Source organism: Patella vulgata, chromosome 4, assembly GCF_932274485.2.
Source record: "Patella vulgata chromosome 4, xgPatVulg1.2, whole genome shotgun sequence".
Lineage (NCBI taxonomy): Eukaryota > Metazoa > Mollusca > Gastropoda > Patellidae > Patella > Patella vulgata.
The window spans coordinates 78153205-78172508 of NC_065882.2; the positions used below are offsets into that span (position 1 = coordinate 78153205).

Consider the following 19304-nt stretch of genomic DNA (forward strand, 5'->3'; position numbering starts at 1 on the left):
ATTAATAAACTATATTATAAAAAATTGGACCCAGTGACATGAACTGTTTTACAAAGAATAAGCATAACCCGTCCAATGTGCGATTCGCTGATACCAATTATTCATATGAGGATATATTATACTAAATGGTTTAGAGAAGGAATTCATCAAATGTTTTGCTGGATTTTGTACATATTTCCTATATCAATTCCACATGTATTACATGTATAATGCTTTATATAAAATCTATAGTATTATATATATATATCATGCTTCATTAAAATATTTCTATATAAAATATACAGTATTACATTTATATCATGCTTTGTATTAAAATATTTCTTATATAAAATATATCATGCTTTACTAAAGTATTTATTATATAAAATCAACATTATTACATCTATATGGCATGCTTTATATGGAAGTATTTCTTATATAAAATATACATTATTACATCTATATGGCATGCTTTATTAAAGTATTTTTTATATAAAATATACATTATTACATCAATATATCATGCTTTATTAAAGTATTTCTTATATAAAACAAACATTATTACATGTTTGATTACATCTGTAGATGTATTATCAAATGTGTTATCTAATATACCATACATATGTCTTATGTACCATATACAGTATTATTTCTATTCTATAGACATATACGTATTAGGCGTATCATCTACTATATCATCTAATGTATCATACGTATTGTTCGTATCTTTTTCTGTATTAAACGACTGGTTTTCATGCACTACATTACTTGTATTAGTTGGAATATTTTGATGTCCAGTGGTTAATCTATCAGTTGTTGTAGAGCTAGTTGGGTTTAAATCATTAGGAAAGTCAATGTAATCAGGAATATTTTGATATCTAGTGGCTAATGCATTATCTGTTGTAGAACTAGTCGGGTTTAAATTACTAGGGGTGTAAATGTAATCGGGAATAATTTCATCTGTTGTAGAACTAATCGGGTTTAAATAAGTAGAGGTGTAATTGTAATCGGGAATAATTTCATCTGTTGTAGAACTAATCGGGTTTAAATAAGTAGAGGTGTAAATGTAATCGGGAATAATTTCATCTGTTGTAGAACTAGTCGGGTTTAAATAAATAGGGGTGTAAATGTAATCGGGAATAATTTCTTCAATTGGTGGACTTGGACTTGACTGGCGTCTGAAATAAAGTCATACAAGTAAAGAATTTATACTCCATCCTGCTATAATATAGGTTGTATATCCTGTCTATAATATTGAATTCAGACTGGGTATATTCAGATTCTATCTATCGGTCAATGAATAATATAACTAGTTTTCTCCAAATATTTGTATCTTTCAATTATAATAATATTACTTCTAACAGTCACACTTTTGTAATCATTAGAGCCATTACTTAAGATAATTTGAATTCATCTTTTTTATTCTCACAATTGTGATGACAAATTGTAAAATGGACCTTTTGTCTTTCATACATGAAATAAAGAATATCATTATTGTATCCTGTTGGTGACTTATACTTGGGACGTAATTAAAAAAGTTCCAGATGAAAATTTGTAAACTTGGTTTAAATGTTCCAGATCATACAACTTGGCCCTGTCAATGTTCATCCATAGAAAGAGAGAATGGGGTTTAACGTCCACTCGACAAAAACTATCTCATTTCGGGACCAAGCATATGGAACAATTTTATTTCAATAGGCCAGTTGGCAAATTGGGGAAGTTCGCTTGCGCGTGGGCATCCTTAGAAGTGAGAGGAAACCCACGACCAGGTCACCTTCTTGCCACTGCAAGTTTGAGATCGATACCACGAATAATGGCAGACCTTATGATATAAAGCGTAGGTAGAATGCCACTAAGTCACCAGACCACGTCACGCCCCGGCCCGAGACAAATAAGATAATTGCTGTACATGTAAGCAAAATATCTTGATAATATAAAGACAAACCCTACTGAGCAAAGTCTAGGGGGACGACGGATGATTAAGATATCGAACTTGAAAAGAAACTGCAGGCCCTCTCACGCCATGCAAATTGGACATACACTCGTTAAAAACTGTAGCCCATATTGCGTTTTGAATGTTTTCTACTAAGTGGGTTATCTCCGGAACGGATGGTTGTGGAACGCTGAAATATGGACAGGCCGCGTGCACGTTGGATCATAAGGTCTGTCATTAAATCAATTTGCGGGGTTTTGATTCCCTGCTTGTATTTGATAAGGATTATGATCACCTGTCCAACCTCGTCCCCTGCTTTTCTCTCACTGCTAATGAAATTCAACCATGTGCTATTCCGCAATGTTTTTTATATCACCTTTGGAAAGAATTCGAAGTTTATTATTAATGAACTAACGGGCGTGTTCATGATTTTGGGTAGTCCGGGGACCTAGATTGAGCTAAGTCAAGTTTGGCTTGAGGTCCAGAAGGCCTACCCGGGGATTTTATCAAATCGCAGGCTGTGAGTAAACATATCTGCTCATTTAGATGCATACTGGTATACATGTACATGTCTAGGGTGCAACGGGGCCAAAACGAAGGTTAATTAGCGCTTTTGTTTGTTCGACTTTATTTTCGATGAGTGTAGAAAATATGCGTTGAGCGAGCAATTCAGGGTCCAAAACCCTTGGAAACACCACTTCCTTTTGGCAGGTGACTAAATATTTCCTTATGACGTGAATAATAAATGTTACCTTTTCTTGTACAAATGATACGAGAGGACAACAACTACACTGCCAAATAGACCACATAAAACACCAATCACAGCAGAAACCACAGGACTTAATGTGGTACTTGTAGAAACAGGTACACGTTCTATTAAAGATAATATTGTATAATTCGGGTTTATTATTCTAAGTGTTTGGTATTCAATGTATTATGGCATTAACTGCCCACCATACAGTTATGTATTTGTAATGACACTTTACGTTAACTTACGCCTTTTCATGTATCAGCGTTTCGGAACGTTCCGCGATAAATGGTCATCTTGGAATTTAGTGTTTTTACTTTTACGGACAAGGATGTTTCCGACATATAGAATACAGAGCAAAATAAATGGTTAATAATATAAGTATTTGTTCGTCCCTGGTATGGCAATATTCGTGTTCTTTAAACACGGGTATGGAATGAGTTTAACTTCTGATCGACAATTTAATTAAAAGGGGGTGGGGGTGGACCGCTGTATTGTCGCCCCGATTGCAACCACCATACAACTATTAATAAACGTTTTTCGTCCCTTTCAACACCTTGATATAAAATATTTAACTCAAAGTAGATATAAATCACTTAAAAACCCAAAATATAATTAGTAAATAAAAAGTGGATTTGTAATTACCATGGTCACATGCTTGAACTATCTATGCGAATTGTATAATATTACTTTACTATTTTGGTCCATAACCGGCAGGAACCGATAAGGGCGTTTCTTTTGTCATTAACGTAGGGTATTTCGAATAGTGACTGACAGAAAATAAATTGTGGATAATTATTAAACATCCAAAGCAGCACCTAGCTAAATAAATAGTAGTTTACCCTGGCAAGTTGGGCCTTGAAAGCCATCAACACAACCAGCAAGTCCACAACTACCAGTAATTATATCACATGGTCTTTCATCAACACAGTTACCACATTTACTGGTACAGTTGTCACCATAACTCCCTGATGCACAATCTGTAAAAACAAGACAAATATTCACAATTACCACATTTCTATAGGTTTTCATCCAAACACCCTGCGTCACAAGCTGTTAATACAAGATAATATTTACTTTCATTACAAAGTAAACAATTGGTTTTTTCATAACTTTCATACAAAAAACATTTAAGACAAATATTTAGTAAATTTTCATTCAATAACTCGCTAGTGCGTTTGGCAGTGGGAGGACGCACCAGGAGAAACCGGAGGTTTTCGCATAAAAGCAGGCCTTATGATCAAAAGCACAATCCTAGTACCACAATAAAACATGGCATAAGCAATGCGTAGACATGATTTAATAACCATATTATCATACGAATTATATTAAAATAGAAAAAAAATAAATAAACCTGTTGTACAGTTCGATCCTGTTTTACCAGGTAAACATCCACTTTTACAATTATGTACGCTGAGCCTGCCCTAACCCTATTTTCGGATATTATTGATATGTTTACCGTTATGAAAAATCAACAAAGAAGTCTAGTAGTTGATTCTGTGAAATAAATAACATTTTGCCACCATGGCTTATTTATGAGGTTTTGATGCAGACTGAACGTACCCTTTGATTAATAAACCTCAAAAGTTTGTCCCGAATCCAGGTCATGTATGTATGTATGGATGGATGGATGGATGGATGGATGTATGTTTGCCCATCACGCTTCGGGGCCATGAGAACTTTGCGGTGATATCTAAATATAAATAAAATCTAAGAGTGCATGGGTGTGTGTATGTATTTTGTATGCATTTTCGCCCATCACGCTTCTTCGCCGCGCTTCACTCACACATTATGTTGTATTAAATTAACCAGCATCACAGCATGAATGTTTTAGGCCAGTGAATTCGCCCCAGGCGAATTACGCTTCGTCGCCGCGCTCCACCCCTAGATATCTCGTATCAAATTAAAAAGCATGACCACGTGAATGTTTAAGCCATCGAATTTTGGCCACAGGCGAATTTGGGCCACGAACGAATTGAACCTTGGGCGAATTTCGGTCCAGTGCGAGTTTGAGCACTGGGCGAATATGGGCCACCAAAGCTAGTTTAGAAGTTATTATGTGCGCGGTGAGCCTAAAATAACCCGATTTTCCCATATTTTTGGTATGTATATGGTAATATATGTCGACAAAACAGCAAAGGAGGCTTCTGAAATTTTGCAGTCTAGTAGTTTATTCATCCCACGATTCTGTGGTATATTAAGCATGCTGCCACCAAAGCTGGTTTGAATACTTTTTGATGCACGTACCCTTTTCTGTGTGCTCACTTAGTCTAGTATGCGACATTTTAGTGCGTGTAAAGTAATGACTTAATGCGGTTATTTTTGTCTAGTACTTATATTATATAATAATGTGTCTTAAATTGTTATTTTCTAATACAAAGGTACCAATTATTGTCGGTTTTTATTGACGTTCGAAATGAAATGAGAGAGAGAGAGAGGGGGCGGGGCGGGGGGGGGGAATGGTGTTGAACATCCACTCGACAATTCAAGCAATTTCGGGAGAAATAATTTGTTTGCGCGTAGGGGTCTTTAACATTGTTTTTGGCGGGGGAGGACCTGGAGAAAACCCACAAAGTTGGACAGACGACCCTACACCTTGTCACATATAAGAGGGGAATAGTAACAGAGCCCCCCCCCCCTCACACACACACACACACACCCATACACAAACCACACACCACCACGCCAATGTGTACACGAGACCTCAGCTTTTCATGTCATCCGAACGACATGCTGTCCCTAGGCCTTCCGTCCTACACCACTGACAAGGGTGGACATCGCCAGAAAAATCACGATGAATTTTGATCAAGTTAAAGAGCGAACGTCCTACTCACTGAGCCACCGTAGAATCAACTTCATTTTGATTCTGGACAAGGGACCTCGTTTTTTTTTTAAATCCCATTCGAACGACTATACGTTGTCCCTTGTCAGGATCTCCGTCCTACAGCACTGACAAGACCACCTATCAAAAAACCCGATGAACGTTGATGAAGATAGAGAGCAAAGAAAGATTCGACGGAAGACTTAAAATTAATTACAGAATACAATACTATCTGTGCAAGAAGAAATCAAAATTGTTTAGGAATATTAAATTTTCTAGAACTTCAAACATTTCCGTCTATTTGAATCCATGTCCAAATATAAATGCCGATACGGTAGTCAGTGGACATGCGCATAAACTGCACTTCCGAGGCTAGAAGACGAGAAGTCGAGATCGTGACGAAGCGAGGGAGCGAGAACACGAGTGGACGAGATTAACTCAAAGCGCGAGGGAGCGAGAAGTCGGGGATTTTCAAAGGCGAGGGGGCGAGAAGTCGAGGGCGAGAGTGCGAGAACATAAGGATTTTCAAAGGCGAGAACACGAGGGAGCGAGAAATCGAGGTGAAAATAATCTCGTGTTCTCGGGGCGAGATCCTCGCATTCTCGCCCTGTTTCCTCGTGTTCTCGCACTCTCGCCCTCGACTTCTCGCTTCCTGGTGTTCTCGCTCCCTCGTGTTCTCGCCCTCGACTTCTCGCTCCCTTGTGTTCTCGTCCTCAACTTCTCGCGACGAGAAGTAGAGATTTTGAAATGGCCGCACTAGGCTTCCATACTTTATACTGTACGGATAAGAATGTTTCCGACATTTAGAATATAGAGCAAAATAAATGGTTAATAATATAGGTATTTGTTCGTCCCTGGTATGGCAATAATCATCTTTTTTAAACACGGGTATGGAATGAGTTTAACTTCTGATCGACAATGGAATTAAAAGGGGAGCGGGGTGGGGGTGGTGGTGGACCGCTCCATTGTCGCCCCGATTTCAACCACCATACAAATATTAATAAACGTTTTTCTTCCCTTTCAACACCAGGATAATACCTTGATATAAAATATTTAACTCAAAGTAGATATAAATCACTTAAAAACCCAAAATATAAATAGTAAATAAAATGTGGATTTGTAATTGCCATGGTCACATGCTTGAACTATCTATGCGAACTGTATAATATTACTTTACTATTTTGGTCCATAACCGGCAGGAACCGATAAGGGCGTTTCTTTTGTCATTAACGTAGGGTATTTCGAAAAGTGACTGACAGAAAATAAATTGTGGATAATTATTAAACATCCAAAGCAACACCTAGCTAAATAAATAGTAGCTTACCCTGGCAAGTTGGGCCTTGAAAGCCATCAGCGCAACCATCAAGTCCACAACTACCAGTAATTATATCACATGGTCTTTCATCAACACAGTTACCACATTTACTGGTACAGTTGTCACCATAACTCCCTGATGCACAATCTGTAAAAACAAGACAAATATTCACAATTACCACATTTCTATAGGTTTTCATCCAAACCCCCTGCGTCACAAGCTGTTAATACAAGACAATATTTACTTTCATTACAAAGTAAACAATTGGTTTTTTCCTAACTTCCATACAAAAAACATTTCAAGACAAATATTTAGTAAATTTTCATTCAATAATTCGCTAGTGCGTTTGGCAGTGGGAGGACGGACCAGGAGAAACCAGAGGTTTTCGCATAAAAGCAGGCCTTATGATCAAAAGCACAATCCTAGTACCACAATAAAACATGGCATAAGCAATGCGTAGACATGATTTAATAACCATATTATCATACGAATTATATTAAAATAGAAAACAAATAAATAAACCTGTTGTACAGTTCGATCCTGTTTTACCAGGTAAACATCCACTTTTACAATTATGTACGGTGAGCCTGCCCTAACCCTATTTTCGGATATTATTGATATGTTTACCGTTATGAAAAATCAACAAAGAAGTCTAGTAGTTGATTCTGTGAAATAAGTAACATTTTGCCACCATGGCTTATTTATGAGGTTTTGATGCAGACTGAACGTACCCTTTGATTAATAAACCTCAAAAGTTTGTCCCGAATCCAGGTCATGTATGTATGTATGTATGTATGGATGTATGGATGGATGGATGTATGTTTGCCCATCACGCTTCGGGGCCATGAGAACTTTGCGGTGATATCTAAATATAAATAAAATCTAAGAGTGCATGGGTGTGTGTATGTATTTTGTATGCATTTTCGCCCATCACGCTTCTTCGCCGCGCTTCACTCACACATTATGTGGTATTAAATTAACCAGCATCACAGCATGAATGTTTTAGGCCAGTGAATTCGCCCCAGGCGAATTACGCTTCGTCGCCGCGCTCCACCCCTACATATCTCGTATCAAATTAAAAAGCATAGCCATCGAATTTTGGCCACAGGCGAATTTGGGCCACGAACGAATTGGGCCTTGGGCGAATTTCGGTCCAGTGCGAGTTTGAGCACTGGGCGAATATGGGCCACCAAAGCTACTAGTAGTTTAGAAGTTATTATGTGCGCAGTGAGCCTAAAATAACCCGATTTTCCCATATTTTTGGTATGTATATGGGAATATATGTCGACAAAACAGCAAAGGGGGCTTCTGAAATTTTGCAGTCTAGTAGTTTATTCATCCCACGATTCTGTGGTATATTAAGCATGCTGCCACCAAAGCTGGTTTGAATACTTTTTGATGCACGTACCCTTTTCTGTGTGCTCACTTAGTCTAGTATGCGACATTTTAGTGCGTGTAAAGTAATGACTTAATGTGGTTATTTTTGTCTAGTACTTATATTATATATTAATGTGTCTTAAATTGTTATTTTCTAATACAAAGGTACCAATTATTGTCGGTTTTTATTGACGTTCGAAATGAAATGAGAGAGAGAGAGGGGGCGGGGCGGGGGGGGGGGGGGTGAATGGTGTTGAACATCCACTCGACAATTCAAGCAATATCGAGACTAATAATTTGTTTGCGCGTAGGGATCTTTAACATTGTTTTTGGCGGGGGGGGGGCTGGAGAAAACCCACAAGGTTGGACAGACGACCCACAAGATTGGACAGACGACCCTACACCTTGTCACATATAAGCGGGGAATCGTAACAAAGCCCCCCCCCCCCCCACACACACACACACCACACACTACCACGCCAATGTGTACACGAGACCTCAGCTTTTCATGTCATCCGAACGACATGCTGTCCCTAGGCCTTCCGTCCTACACCACTGACAATGGTGGACATCGCCAGAAAAATCACGATGAATTTTGATGAAGTTAGAGAGCAAACGTCCTACTCACTGAGCCACCGTAGAATCAACTTCAAGGGATCTCGTTTTTTTTAAATCCCATTCGAACGACTATACGTTGTCCCTTGTCAGGATCTCTGTCCTACAGCACTGACAAGACCACCTATCAAAAAACCCGATGAACGTTGATGAAGATAGAGAGCAAAGAAAGATTCGACGGAAGACTTAAAATTAATTACAGAATACAATACTATCTGTGCAAGAAGAAATTGAAATTGTTTAGGACTATTAAATTTTCTAGAACTTCAAACATTTCCGTCTATTTGAATCCATGTCCAAATATAAATGCCGATACGGTAGTCAGTGGACATGCGCATAAACTGCACTTCCGAGGCGAGAAGACGAGAAGTCGAGATTGTGACGAAGCGAGGGAGCGAGAAGTCGGGGATTTTCAAAGGCGAGGGAGCGAGAAGTCGAGGGCGAGAGTGCGAGAACATAAGGATTTTCAAAGGCGAGAACACGAGGGAGCGAGAAATCGAGGTGAAAATAATCTCGTGTTCTCGGGACGAGATCCTCGCATTATCGCCCTGTTTCCTCGTGTTCTCGCACTCTCGCCCTCGACTTCTCGCTTCCTGGTGTGCTCGCTCCCTCGTGTTCTCGCCCTCGACTTCTCGCTCCCTTGTGTTCTCGCCCTCAACTTCTTGCGACGAGAAGTAGAGATTTTGAAATGGCCGCACTAGACTTCCATACTTTATACTGTACGGATAAGAATGTTTCCGACATTTAGAATATAGAGCAAAATAAATCGTTGATAATATAGGTATTTGTTCGTCCCTGGTATGGCAATAATCGTCTTCTTTAAACACAGGTATGGAATGAGTTTAACTTCTGATCGACAATGGAATTAAAAGGGGGAGAGGGGTGGGGGTGGTGGTGGACCGCTGCATTGTCGCCCCGATTGCAACCACCATACAACTATTAATAAACGTTTTTCTTCCCTTTCAACACCAGGATAATACCTTGATATAAAATATTTAACTCAAAGTAGATATAAATCACTTAAAAACCCAAAATATAAATAGTAAAAAAATGTGGATTTGTAATTGCTATGGTCACATGCTTGAACTATCTATGCGAATTGTATAATATTACTTTACTATTTTGGTCCATAACCGGCAGGAACCGATAAGGGCGTTTCTTTTGTCATTAACGTAGGGTATTTCGAAAAGTGACTGACAGAAAATAAATTGTGGATAATTATTAAACATCCAAAGCAACACCTAGCTAAATAAATAGTAGCTTACCCTGGCAAGTTGGGCCTTGAAAGCCATCAGCGCAACCATCAAGTCCACAACTACCAGTAATTATATCACATGGTCTTTCATCAGCACAGTTGCCACATTTACTGGTACAGTTGTCACCATAACTCCCTGATGCACAATCTATAAAAACAAGACAAATATTCACAATTACCACATTTCTATAGGTTTTCATCCAAACCCCCTGCCTCACAAGCTGTTAATACAAGACAATATTTACTTTCATTACAAAGTAAACAATTGGTTTTTTCATAACTTCCATACAAAAAACATTCCAAGACAAATATTTAGTAAATTTTCATTCAATAATTCGCTAGTGCGTTTGGCAGTGGGAGGACGGACCAGGAGAAACCAGAGGTTTTCGCATAAAAGCAGGCCTTATGATCAAAAGCACAATCCTAGCACCACAATAAAACATGGGATAAACAATGCGTAGACATGATTTAATAACCATATTATCATACGAATTATATTAAAATAGAAAAAAAATTCAATATACCTGTTGTACAGTTCGATCCTGTTTTACCAGGTAAACATCCACTTTTACAATTATGTACGGTGAGCCTGCCCTAACCCTAATTTCGGATATTTTTGATATGTTTACCGTTATGAAAAATCAACAAAGAAGTCTAGTAGTTGATTCTGTGAAATAAGTAACATTTTGCCACCATGGCTTATTTATGAGACTTTGATGCAGCCTGAACGTACCCTTTGATTAATAAACCTCAAAAGTTTGTCCCGAATCCAGGTCATGTATGTATGTATGTATGTATGTATGTATGTGCCGTGCCGTGCCGTGCCGTGTCGTGCCGTGCCGTGCCGTGCCGTGTATGTATGTATGTTTGCCCATCACGCTTCGGGGCCATGAGAACTTTGCGGTGATATCTAAATATAAATAAAATCTAAGAGTGTATGGGTGTGTGTATGTATTTTGTATGTATTTTCGCCCATCACGCTTCTTCGCCGCGCTTCACTCACACATTATGTGGTATTAAATTAACCAGCATCACAGCATGAATGTTTTAGGCCAGTGAATTTGCCCCAGGCGAATTACGCTTCGTCACCGCGCTCCACCCCTACATATCTCGTATCAAATTAAAAAGCATGACCACGTGAATGTTTAAGCCATCGAATTTTGGCCACAGGCGAATTTGGGCCACGAACGAATTGGGCCTTGGGCGAATTTCGGTCCAGTGCGAGTTTGAGCACTGGGCGAATATGGGCCACCAAAGCTAGTTTAGAAGTTATTATGTGCGCGGTGAGCCTAAAATAACCCGATTTTCCCATATTTTTGGTATGTATATGTATATGGGAATATATGTCGACAAAACAGCAAAGGGGGCTTCTGAAATTTTGCAGTCTAGTAGTTTATTCATCCCACGATTCTGTGGTATATTAAGCATGCTGCCACCAAAGCTGGTTTGAATACTTTTTGATGCACGTACCCTTTTCTGTGTGCTCACTTAGTCTAGTATGCGACATTTTAGTGCGTGTAAAGTAATGACTTAATGCGGTTATTTTTGTCTAGTACTTATATTATATATTAATGTGTCTTAAATTGTTATTTTCTAATACAAAGGTACCAATTATTGTCGGTTTTTATTGACGTTCGAAATGAAATGAGAGAGAGAGAGAGGGGGCGGGGCGGGGGGGGGGGGTGAATGGTGTTGAACATCCACTCGACAATTCAAGCAATTTCGGGAGAAATAATTTGTTTGCGCGTAGGGGTCTTTAACATTGTTTTTGGCGGGGGAGGACCTGGAGAAAACCCACAAAGTTGGACAGACGACCCTACACCTTGTCACATATAAGAGGGGAATAGTAACAGATCCCCCCCCCTCACCCCCACACACACACCCCCACACACAAACCACACACCACCACGCCAATGTGTACACGAGACCTCAGCTTTTCATGTCATCCGAACGACATGCTGTCCCTAGGCCTTCCGTCCTACACCACTGACAAGGGTGGACATCGCCAGAAAAATCACGATGAATTTTGATCAAGTTAAAGAGCGAACGTCCTACTCACTGAGCCACCGTAGAATCAACTTCATTTTGATTCTGGACAAGGGACCTCGTTTTTTTTTTAAATCCCATTCGAACGACTATACGTTGTCCCTTGTCAGGATCTCCGTCCTACAGCACTGACAAGACAACCCATCAAAAAACCCGATGAACGTTGATGAAGATAGAGAGCAAAGAAAGATTCGACGGAAGACTTAAAATTAATTACAGAATACAATACTATCTGTGCAAGAAGAAATTAAAATTGTTCAGGACTATTAAATTTTCTAGAACTTCAAACATTTCCGTCTATTTGAATCCATGTCCAAATATAAATGCCGATACGGTAGTCAGTGGACATGCGCATAAACTGCACTTCCGAGGCTAGAAGACGAGAAGTCGAGATCGTGACGAAGCGAGGGAGCGAGAACACGAGTGGACGAGATTAACTCAAAGCGCGAGGGAGCGAGAAGTCGGGGATTTTCAAAGGCGAGGGGGCGAGAAGTCGAGGGCGAAAGTGCGAGAACATAAGGATTTTCAAAGGCGAGAACACGAGGGAGCGAGAAATCGAGGTGAAAATAATCTCGTGTTCTCGGGGCGAGATCCTCGCATTCTCGCCCTGTTTCCTCGTCTTCTCGCTTTCTCGCCCTCGACTTCTCGCTTCCTGGTGTTCTCGCTCCCTCGTGTTCTCGCCCTCAACTTCTCGCGACGAGAAGTAGAGATTTTGAAATGGCCGCACTAGGCTTCCATACTTTATACTGTACGGATAAGAATGTTTCCGACATTTAGAATGTAGAGCAAAATAAATGGTTAATAATATAGGTATTTGTTCGTCCCTGGTATGGCAATAATCGTCTTCTTTAAACACAGGTATGGAATGAGTTTAACTTCTGATCGACAATGGAATTAAAAGGGGGAGCGGGGTTGGGGTGGTGGTGGACCGCTGCATTGTCGCTAAGATTGCAACCACCATACAAATGTTAATATTTTCCCTTTCAACACCTGAATAATACCTTGATATAAAATATTAACTCAAAGATATAAATCACTTAAAAACCCAAAATATAAATAGTAAATAAAATGTGGATTTGTAATTACCATGGTCACATGCTTGAACTATCTATGCGAATTGTATAATATTACTTTACTATTTTGGTCCATAACTGGCAGGAACCGATGAGGGCGTTTCTTTTGTCATTAACGTAGGGTATTTCGAAAAGTGACTGACAGAAAATAAATTGTGGATAATCATAGGCGTAGGAGATCAAAGTAATTCGGGGGGGGGGGGCATAAGAGAAAATTGCCCAAAATCAATACCGTTTTTTCAGGCATACATATCATAAGAGAGTTTCGGCCATATTTTTGGGCATGCAGTGGACAAGAAAAAGACGAGAAAATACTTTTCGGGCAGTGTGGATCTCATAGAAATAAGTTAGTTATATTTTTTCTCTAAACGTTAATAGAAAAAAAAAGGTCGTCGAATTTTTCATTGCCCGAAAATAAATTTTTTGGGGGGCCCTGCCTATGTGGATAATTATTAAACATCCAAAGCAACACCTAGCTAAATAAATAGTAGCTTACCCTGGCAAGTTGGGCCTTGGAAGCCATCAGCGCAACCAGCAAGTCCACAACTACCAGTAATTATATCACATGGTCTTTCATCAGCACAGTTACCACATTTACTGGTACAGTTGTCACCATAACTACCTGATGCACAATCTATAAAAACAAGACAAATATTCACTATTACCACATTTCTATAGGTTTTCATCCAAACCCCCTGCGTCACAAGCTGTTAATACAAGACAATATTTACTTTCATTACAAAGTAAACAATTGGTTTTTTCATAACTTCCATACAAAAAACATTTCAAGACAAATATCTATTTAATTTCCATTCAATAATTCGCTAGTGCGTTTGGCAGTGGGAGGACGGACCGGGAGAAACCGTTGCTGCATAAAAGCTGGCCTTATGAACAAAAGCACATTCCTAGTACCACAGTAAAACATGTCATAAGCAATGCGTAGAGATAATCTAAAAACCACATTATCATACGAATTATATTAAAATGAAAGTAAGAAAAAAAATAAATATACCTGCTGTACAGTTCGATCCTATTTTACCAGGTAAACATCCACTTTTACAATTTCCTGTCATCTGATCACATAAACCATCTTTACAGTTAGAACGACAATCCTTATTACAATCTATACCATATAATCCTGTTTTACATCCATCAGTACATAATCCACTTGTTATATTACATTTATCAACAGTTCTACCAACGACTGGTTTACAGTTAATATTACATAGTTTATTACATGATGATCCCCATCTTCCATCTTTACATTCAGTACAGGAGTCAGCACTACCCTGGCTACAAATCGTACAATTATTATTACAGTTGATATCACATATGTCTCCTGTTTTACCTTTTATACAAGATATACATTTACCAACATTTCTATCACATCCACTATCACATCCCGTACTACAGTTCTTCTCACAAGTATAACCATATCTTCCTATAATGCAGTTAGTACATCTACCAACATTCCTATTACATCCACCATCACATCCTGTACTACATCTCTGATAACATCCGTTACCATATCTGCCTTCTATACAGCTAGTGCATTCTCCATAATATCTACCACAACCACCATCACATCCTGTACTACAGTTTTTAGTACACGTATAACCATACTTTCCTGCAATACAGTTAGTACATTTACCCAAATTTCGGCTACACCCACCAACACATCCGACACTACAGTACTCATCGCATCTATAACCATATCTTCCTGCAATGCAGTCAGTGCATCTACCATTACCTCTTCTACATCCACCATCACATCTCGTACATTTACTCTCACATTTATCGCCATATCGTCCTGTAATACAGTTAGTACATCTACCATCCATTTTATCACATCCTCCGACACAGTTACTAGAACATGATGAAAAACAGTTTGTACCAAACCATCCTAGATTACATGCAATACATGATGATCCATCTTGTTGACATGTTTTACAGTTAACAGGACATGGTGATTGACAATAAGAATCTTGATAACCATCAATACAACCATCTGTACATTCTGGTGATGAAAATGTAATGGAACAATTACTGTTTATACAGTTAGCACTACAGGGCTGTTGACATGTATCACCGTAATAATCGTCCTTACATATACAGCTACCGCCTATCTGATCACACTGATTGTTGAAACACCCATCACTACATCGGTCTTCACATTTATCACCATAATAACGGTCTGTACATCCATTACTACAAGCACCAGTATTACGATCACATCTGCTATCATAACATGTACTAGAACAGATCTGCTGACATTTTTCACCATAGTAACCGTCTTTACATGTACAGCTACCGCCTATTTCATTACACTGATTGTTTAAACACCCATAACTACATAGGTCTTCACATTTATCACCATAATAACCGCCTTTACATCCATTACTACAAACACCAGTATCAGGATCACATTTGTCGTTATTACATGTATTGCATGGCTGACATGTAGAAATTGAAGTACTGTAGTATCCAGTATTACACTGTACTTGGTCAGCTGAAATGTAGATGATATATATATTATTATAACATGTATTACATAGTTAGGGTGACCCACCATAAATAAATATCTCCATATATCTCGACAATTTCGCCACAATATTTATATATATGCCAAGCCTCAAATCAGTTTCACACAATTATAGTCACTAAATAAACGATCATGTTGTACTTAATAAGCTATGACCATTAATCATGTATAAATAATAGACTGAAAACTGGTTCCATGTGTCGTCCATAACATCCAGACACTTTTGAGTAAAAGATAGGTTACGTGCCCTTGTTTTGAAATTAGTCTCGCTTAACCAGTCTATCGACCATTCTAGGGCTGATTGACAGGTCGGGATAATCAAGACTACTTTTTTACGAAACATAACAGAAAGCTAGAACAAGAAATTGAATTTAGAAATGAGCACGTTAGCTAGCTCAACAATTGTTTTAAGAAGCTTGTAAAAGTAAAATGAAACTACTGCTAGTATCATGTTCCTGTCTAACCCGAGTGTTTCTGAGATATTATTTGTACTAAACCAAAAGATGCCGCTCTTAACGGTACAGTTAATGATAAAGCGATTTAAAAAATGAAACGAACGTAATTTCTAAATCTGCTGTAATAACCAAGAAGCTTAATTTTACTGCTATTCAAAATCGTCAACAATAATTTTTTTACGGCTGTAATAGTTGATAGATTTGTAGAGAATTGCACGTGCCATGGCTATTTATAGTATCATACTGTCAGAAAGTTGGCCTCGACACGGCGAATGTGCACGCTTCAGTGGTAGTCTCGAACTATCAGCGGTTGACTGTATTTCTGTAGGTGCGTGGGTCACCCTAACATAGTACTTATCAGCTGTAGCATAGATGATATCTATGGAAGGATAACGTTGCCAATATTATTTCAATGTTCACTTTACAAACTGCATATGTCAGCAGTTCAAAACACGTATTTTAGTTTTACAATTTCCAATTTCCAATGTCACAGTGTTAAAATACAGAATAGACTTGTCAATAATACAGCATACTGTATAATAGTTATTTTGCACATTACACTTCTCCATTCTGCATTATAGACAAATGCATAATAGAACTTAGCATAATTATAACATATACCTTATGTGGGATCGACGGCTAAGCTCGACGTCAGTAGAAAGCACAAGAACAAGTTGGCATACAATAAGTCACCATACCATAAGTCGGCTTACCAAGCAATAGTGGGGAATCAAGACACCATGCAATAAAGAATTCGATGGATGACCATGACTTATATGAAATCATGCGATCGGTATGGCTAACCCGAGTCTTCGTTAAGCCCCACATTTTTACTTCATAACCCCCGCCTGGCTACGGTGGCTACGTGGGTAAGACGTTGGCTCGCTAGCCAGGAGGTCGTGTGTTCGATCCCTGAATTGGCCGAGAAAGTTCATGACCAGGACAGTTGTCTAGTCGTTCGGCTGAAACGAAAAACCGAGGTCCCGTATATACATTGGTGTGTACGTAAAAGATCCTCATTAGCCCACTCGGAGCAGAACAGTAGAACGTTCAACCCCATTTAAGTTCATTTCATTGGTCTCTAAATATGACTACCTCTCCCTTTTACTGACAAGGTCGATTGCGTAATTTCCGCCCTAGTCCGGACTTTTTACCGTATGCAAATGAGCATCGTCGTAGATCCCATATAAGGTATAATAATGTTCTAATATGCTCAATTCTAGTATGCATTTGTCTCTTATGCAAAATGCAGAATGGAGAAGTGTAATATACAAAATGACTATTCTACTGTATTTTGTATTATTGACAAGTGTATTCTGTATTTTAATACTGTGACAATGGTTTTGTGAAGCCATGGAAATTGCAAATTGTAAAACTAAAATACGTATTTTGAACTGCTGACATATGCATTTTGCACCGTGAACATTGAACTAATATTGGCAACGTTATCTTTCCATATATATCTACTAGTATAGCATGTATTATATGGCTGTACTTGATCAGCTGTAATATATAGCTGATATATATTATTATAATACGGATTACATACTTGACATGTAATAACTGGGTTTACTGTAGTATTCTGTATTACATTATACTCGATCAGCTATAATATAGCTTATAACATATATTACATGGTTGACATGTATAGATGGACATACACGACTCCGTGCATGATGGCGAAGAGATGTTCTATCATTTGTTTGTATCATTAATATCGGTAAACTACTGACCAACTCGTCTTCCGGTATGTCAAGTTTAAAGGTGGTTAGTTGTAAGCAACGCCATGGTCGTTAATTATTAAAAGTACAAAAAGGTAGGCCTATACATTGACTTCGCAGATCAACGTCGATTGCAGGCAATCTTTATTCTTCAGCTGTATTCCTTTTGAAGATGTTACCTTGGACGTTCACCCTCCTATCATATGTTAGCAGCCACAGATTTCGACATAAACTATATGCAGAATGGTGATTACTACTAAGGGGGCATTGGGTTAGATTAGGTACAGAACTGGGCAGTGCTCGCTATAATAGTTTTTAAAAAATATGAAAAGGGAATTGTTATGGCCAGAAAACATTAAAAGTAATTTTTATTGTTTATTTTAATTTTAATATTATTTTTCATTTTTCGTCTCATTATTATTATTAATCATATTCATGATTTTTTGATTACCCAAAGAGTCATGTGACTCTTATTTTCCCGCTAAAAGAAAACCGCACCATGAAATTGTAACTTTGGCAGTCATTTTTGGTCTCGTGGTTGTCAGTTAATATTGTTGTCATTCGAGTACCAATCAGTATGGTTTTGTCAGTATATTGTCATTATCAGCCAGTGTTAGAGAGTATAGGGGCATAAAAACATGGTATTTGTATCATTTGTATATTTAATTGATATTGTATGTCAGGCTTGTTAGTCGCATCTCTTGCATTTTTGTCATGGCATGGAAGCAGTGTTTGGAGGCAGACCACCATTAAATTTCATCATCTCAGTTCGTCTATTTATAGCAATTCTCTCTCTCTCTCTCTCTCTCTTTTCTCCCCTTTTGCATGCCCATTTGTGTTGATTTTTTGGTCTAGAATGGACGAAGAGGGTTTGAATTAACATTTTCTGCCAGGTTTTGGTAAATATTCATGATTTTGAGGCGGAAGGATAAGATGGTTATCAGGTTAGCTACGGCGATATGTACGGCAACTAGTTACATGTTTTTAGTATGCTTCTTCAAGTTTGTGTATCTCAAAATTTTGGTGGTCAACCTCATACAAATTTTAGTGCAAAGACATGACCATTTGTTCCTCTGTCTGTAGTGAAAAGCATTCAGCCCAACGAAAATTTGGGGAAAAGTTGGAGGTGGGCAAAGAGGCCAGAATTAACATTGAAGTCAATGGGGAAATTAATGGTGGTCTGCCTCCGTTTACACTGATCATTTAAAGCTAGTTGTCTCCCTTTAATTACTTTTTGAACTGTTAGTCTTCTTATTAAGAGTTGAGTGATTTATGTAATTATATTCTTTGTATGCTATTTTCCATTTATTCCCATGTCTTTGCATCTTGAACCTGTCCCTGTGGCTTGAACAGTTTATTACCTGCCAGTGTTAGTTGTAATTAGAATATTTATCAGTGGTAGTTTATTAGCTGAAATTTACTGT

The 19304-nt window shown here is 38.3% G+C and overlaps 1 protein-coding gene across 2 annotated transcripts; it reads right to left on the reverse strand.

The window, feature by feature from the left end:
* Positions 1 to 589: 589 nt before the first annotated feature.
* Positions 590 to 15650, reverse strand: LOC126818079 (multiple epidermal growth factor-like domains protein 11). Of its 2 annotated transcripts, XM_056100564.1 has the most exons (7): positions 14175 to 15650; positions 13659 to 13796; positions 10054 to 10191; positions 6806 to 6943; positions 3503 to 3640; positions 2665 to 2785; positions 590 to 1157 (listed from the first exon to the last, which is right to left on the reverse strand). In XM_056100564.1, exons 1-7 carry the CDS (start codon positions 15001 to 15003, stop codon positions 632 to 634), a joined length of 2028 nt encoding a protein of 675 aa, XP_055956539.1. In that variant the 5' UTR covers positions 15004 to 15650; the 3' UTR covers positions 590 to 631. The 2 variants fall into 2 exon arrangements, with proteins under 2 accessions (XP_055956539.1, XP_055956540.1); XM_056100565.1 differs by lacking the exon at positions 3503 to 3640.
* Positions 15651 to 19304: the final 3654 nt, after the last annotated feature.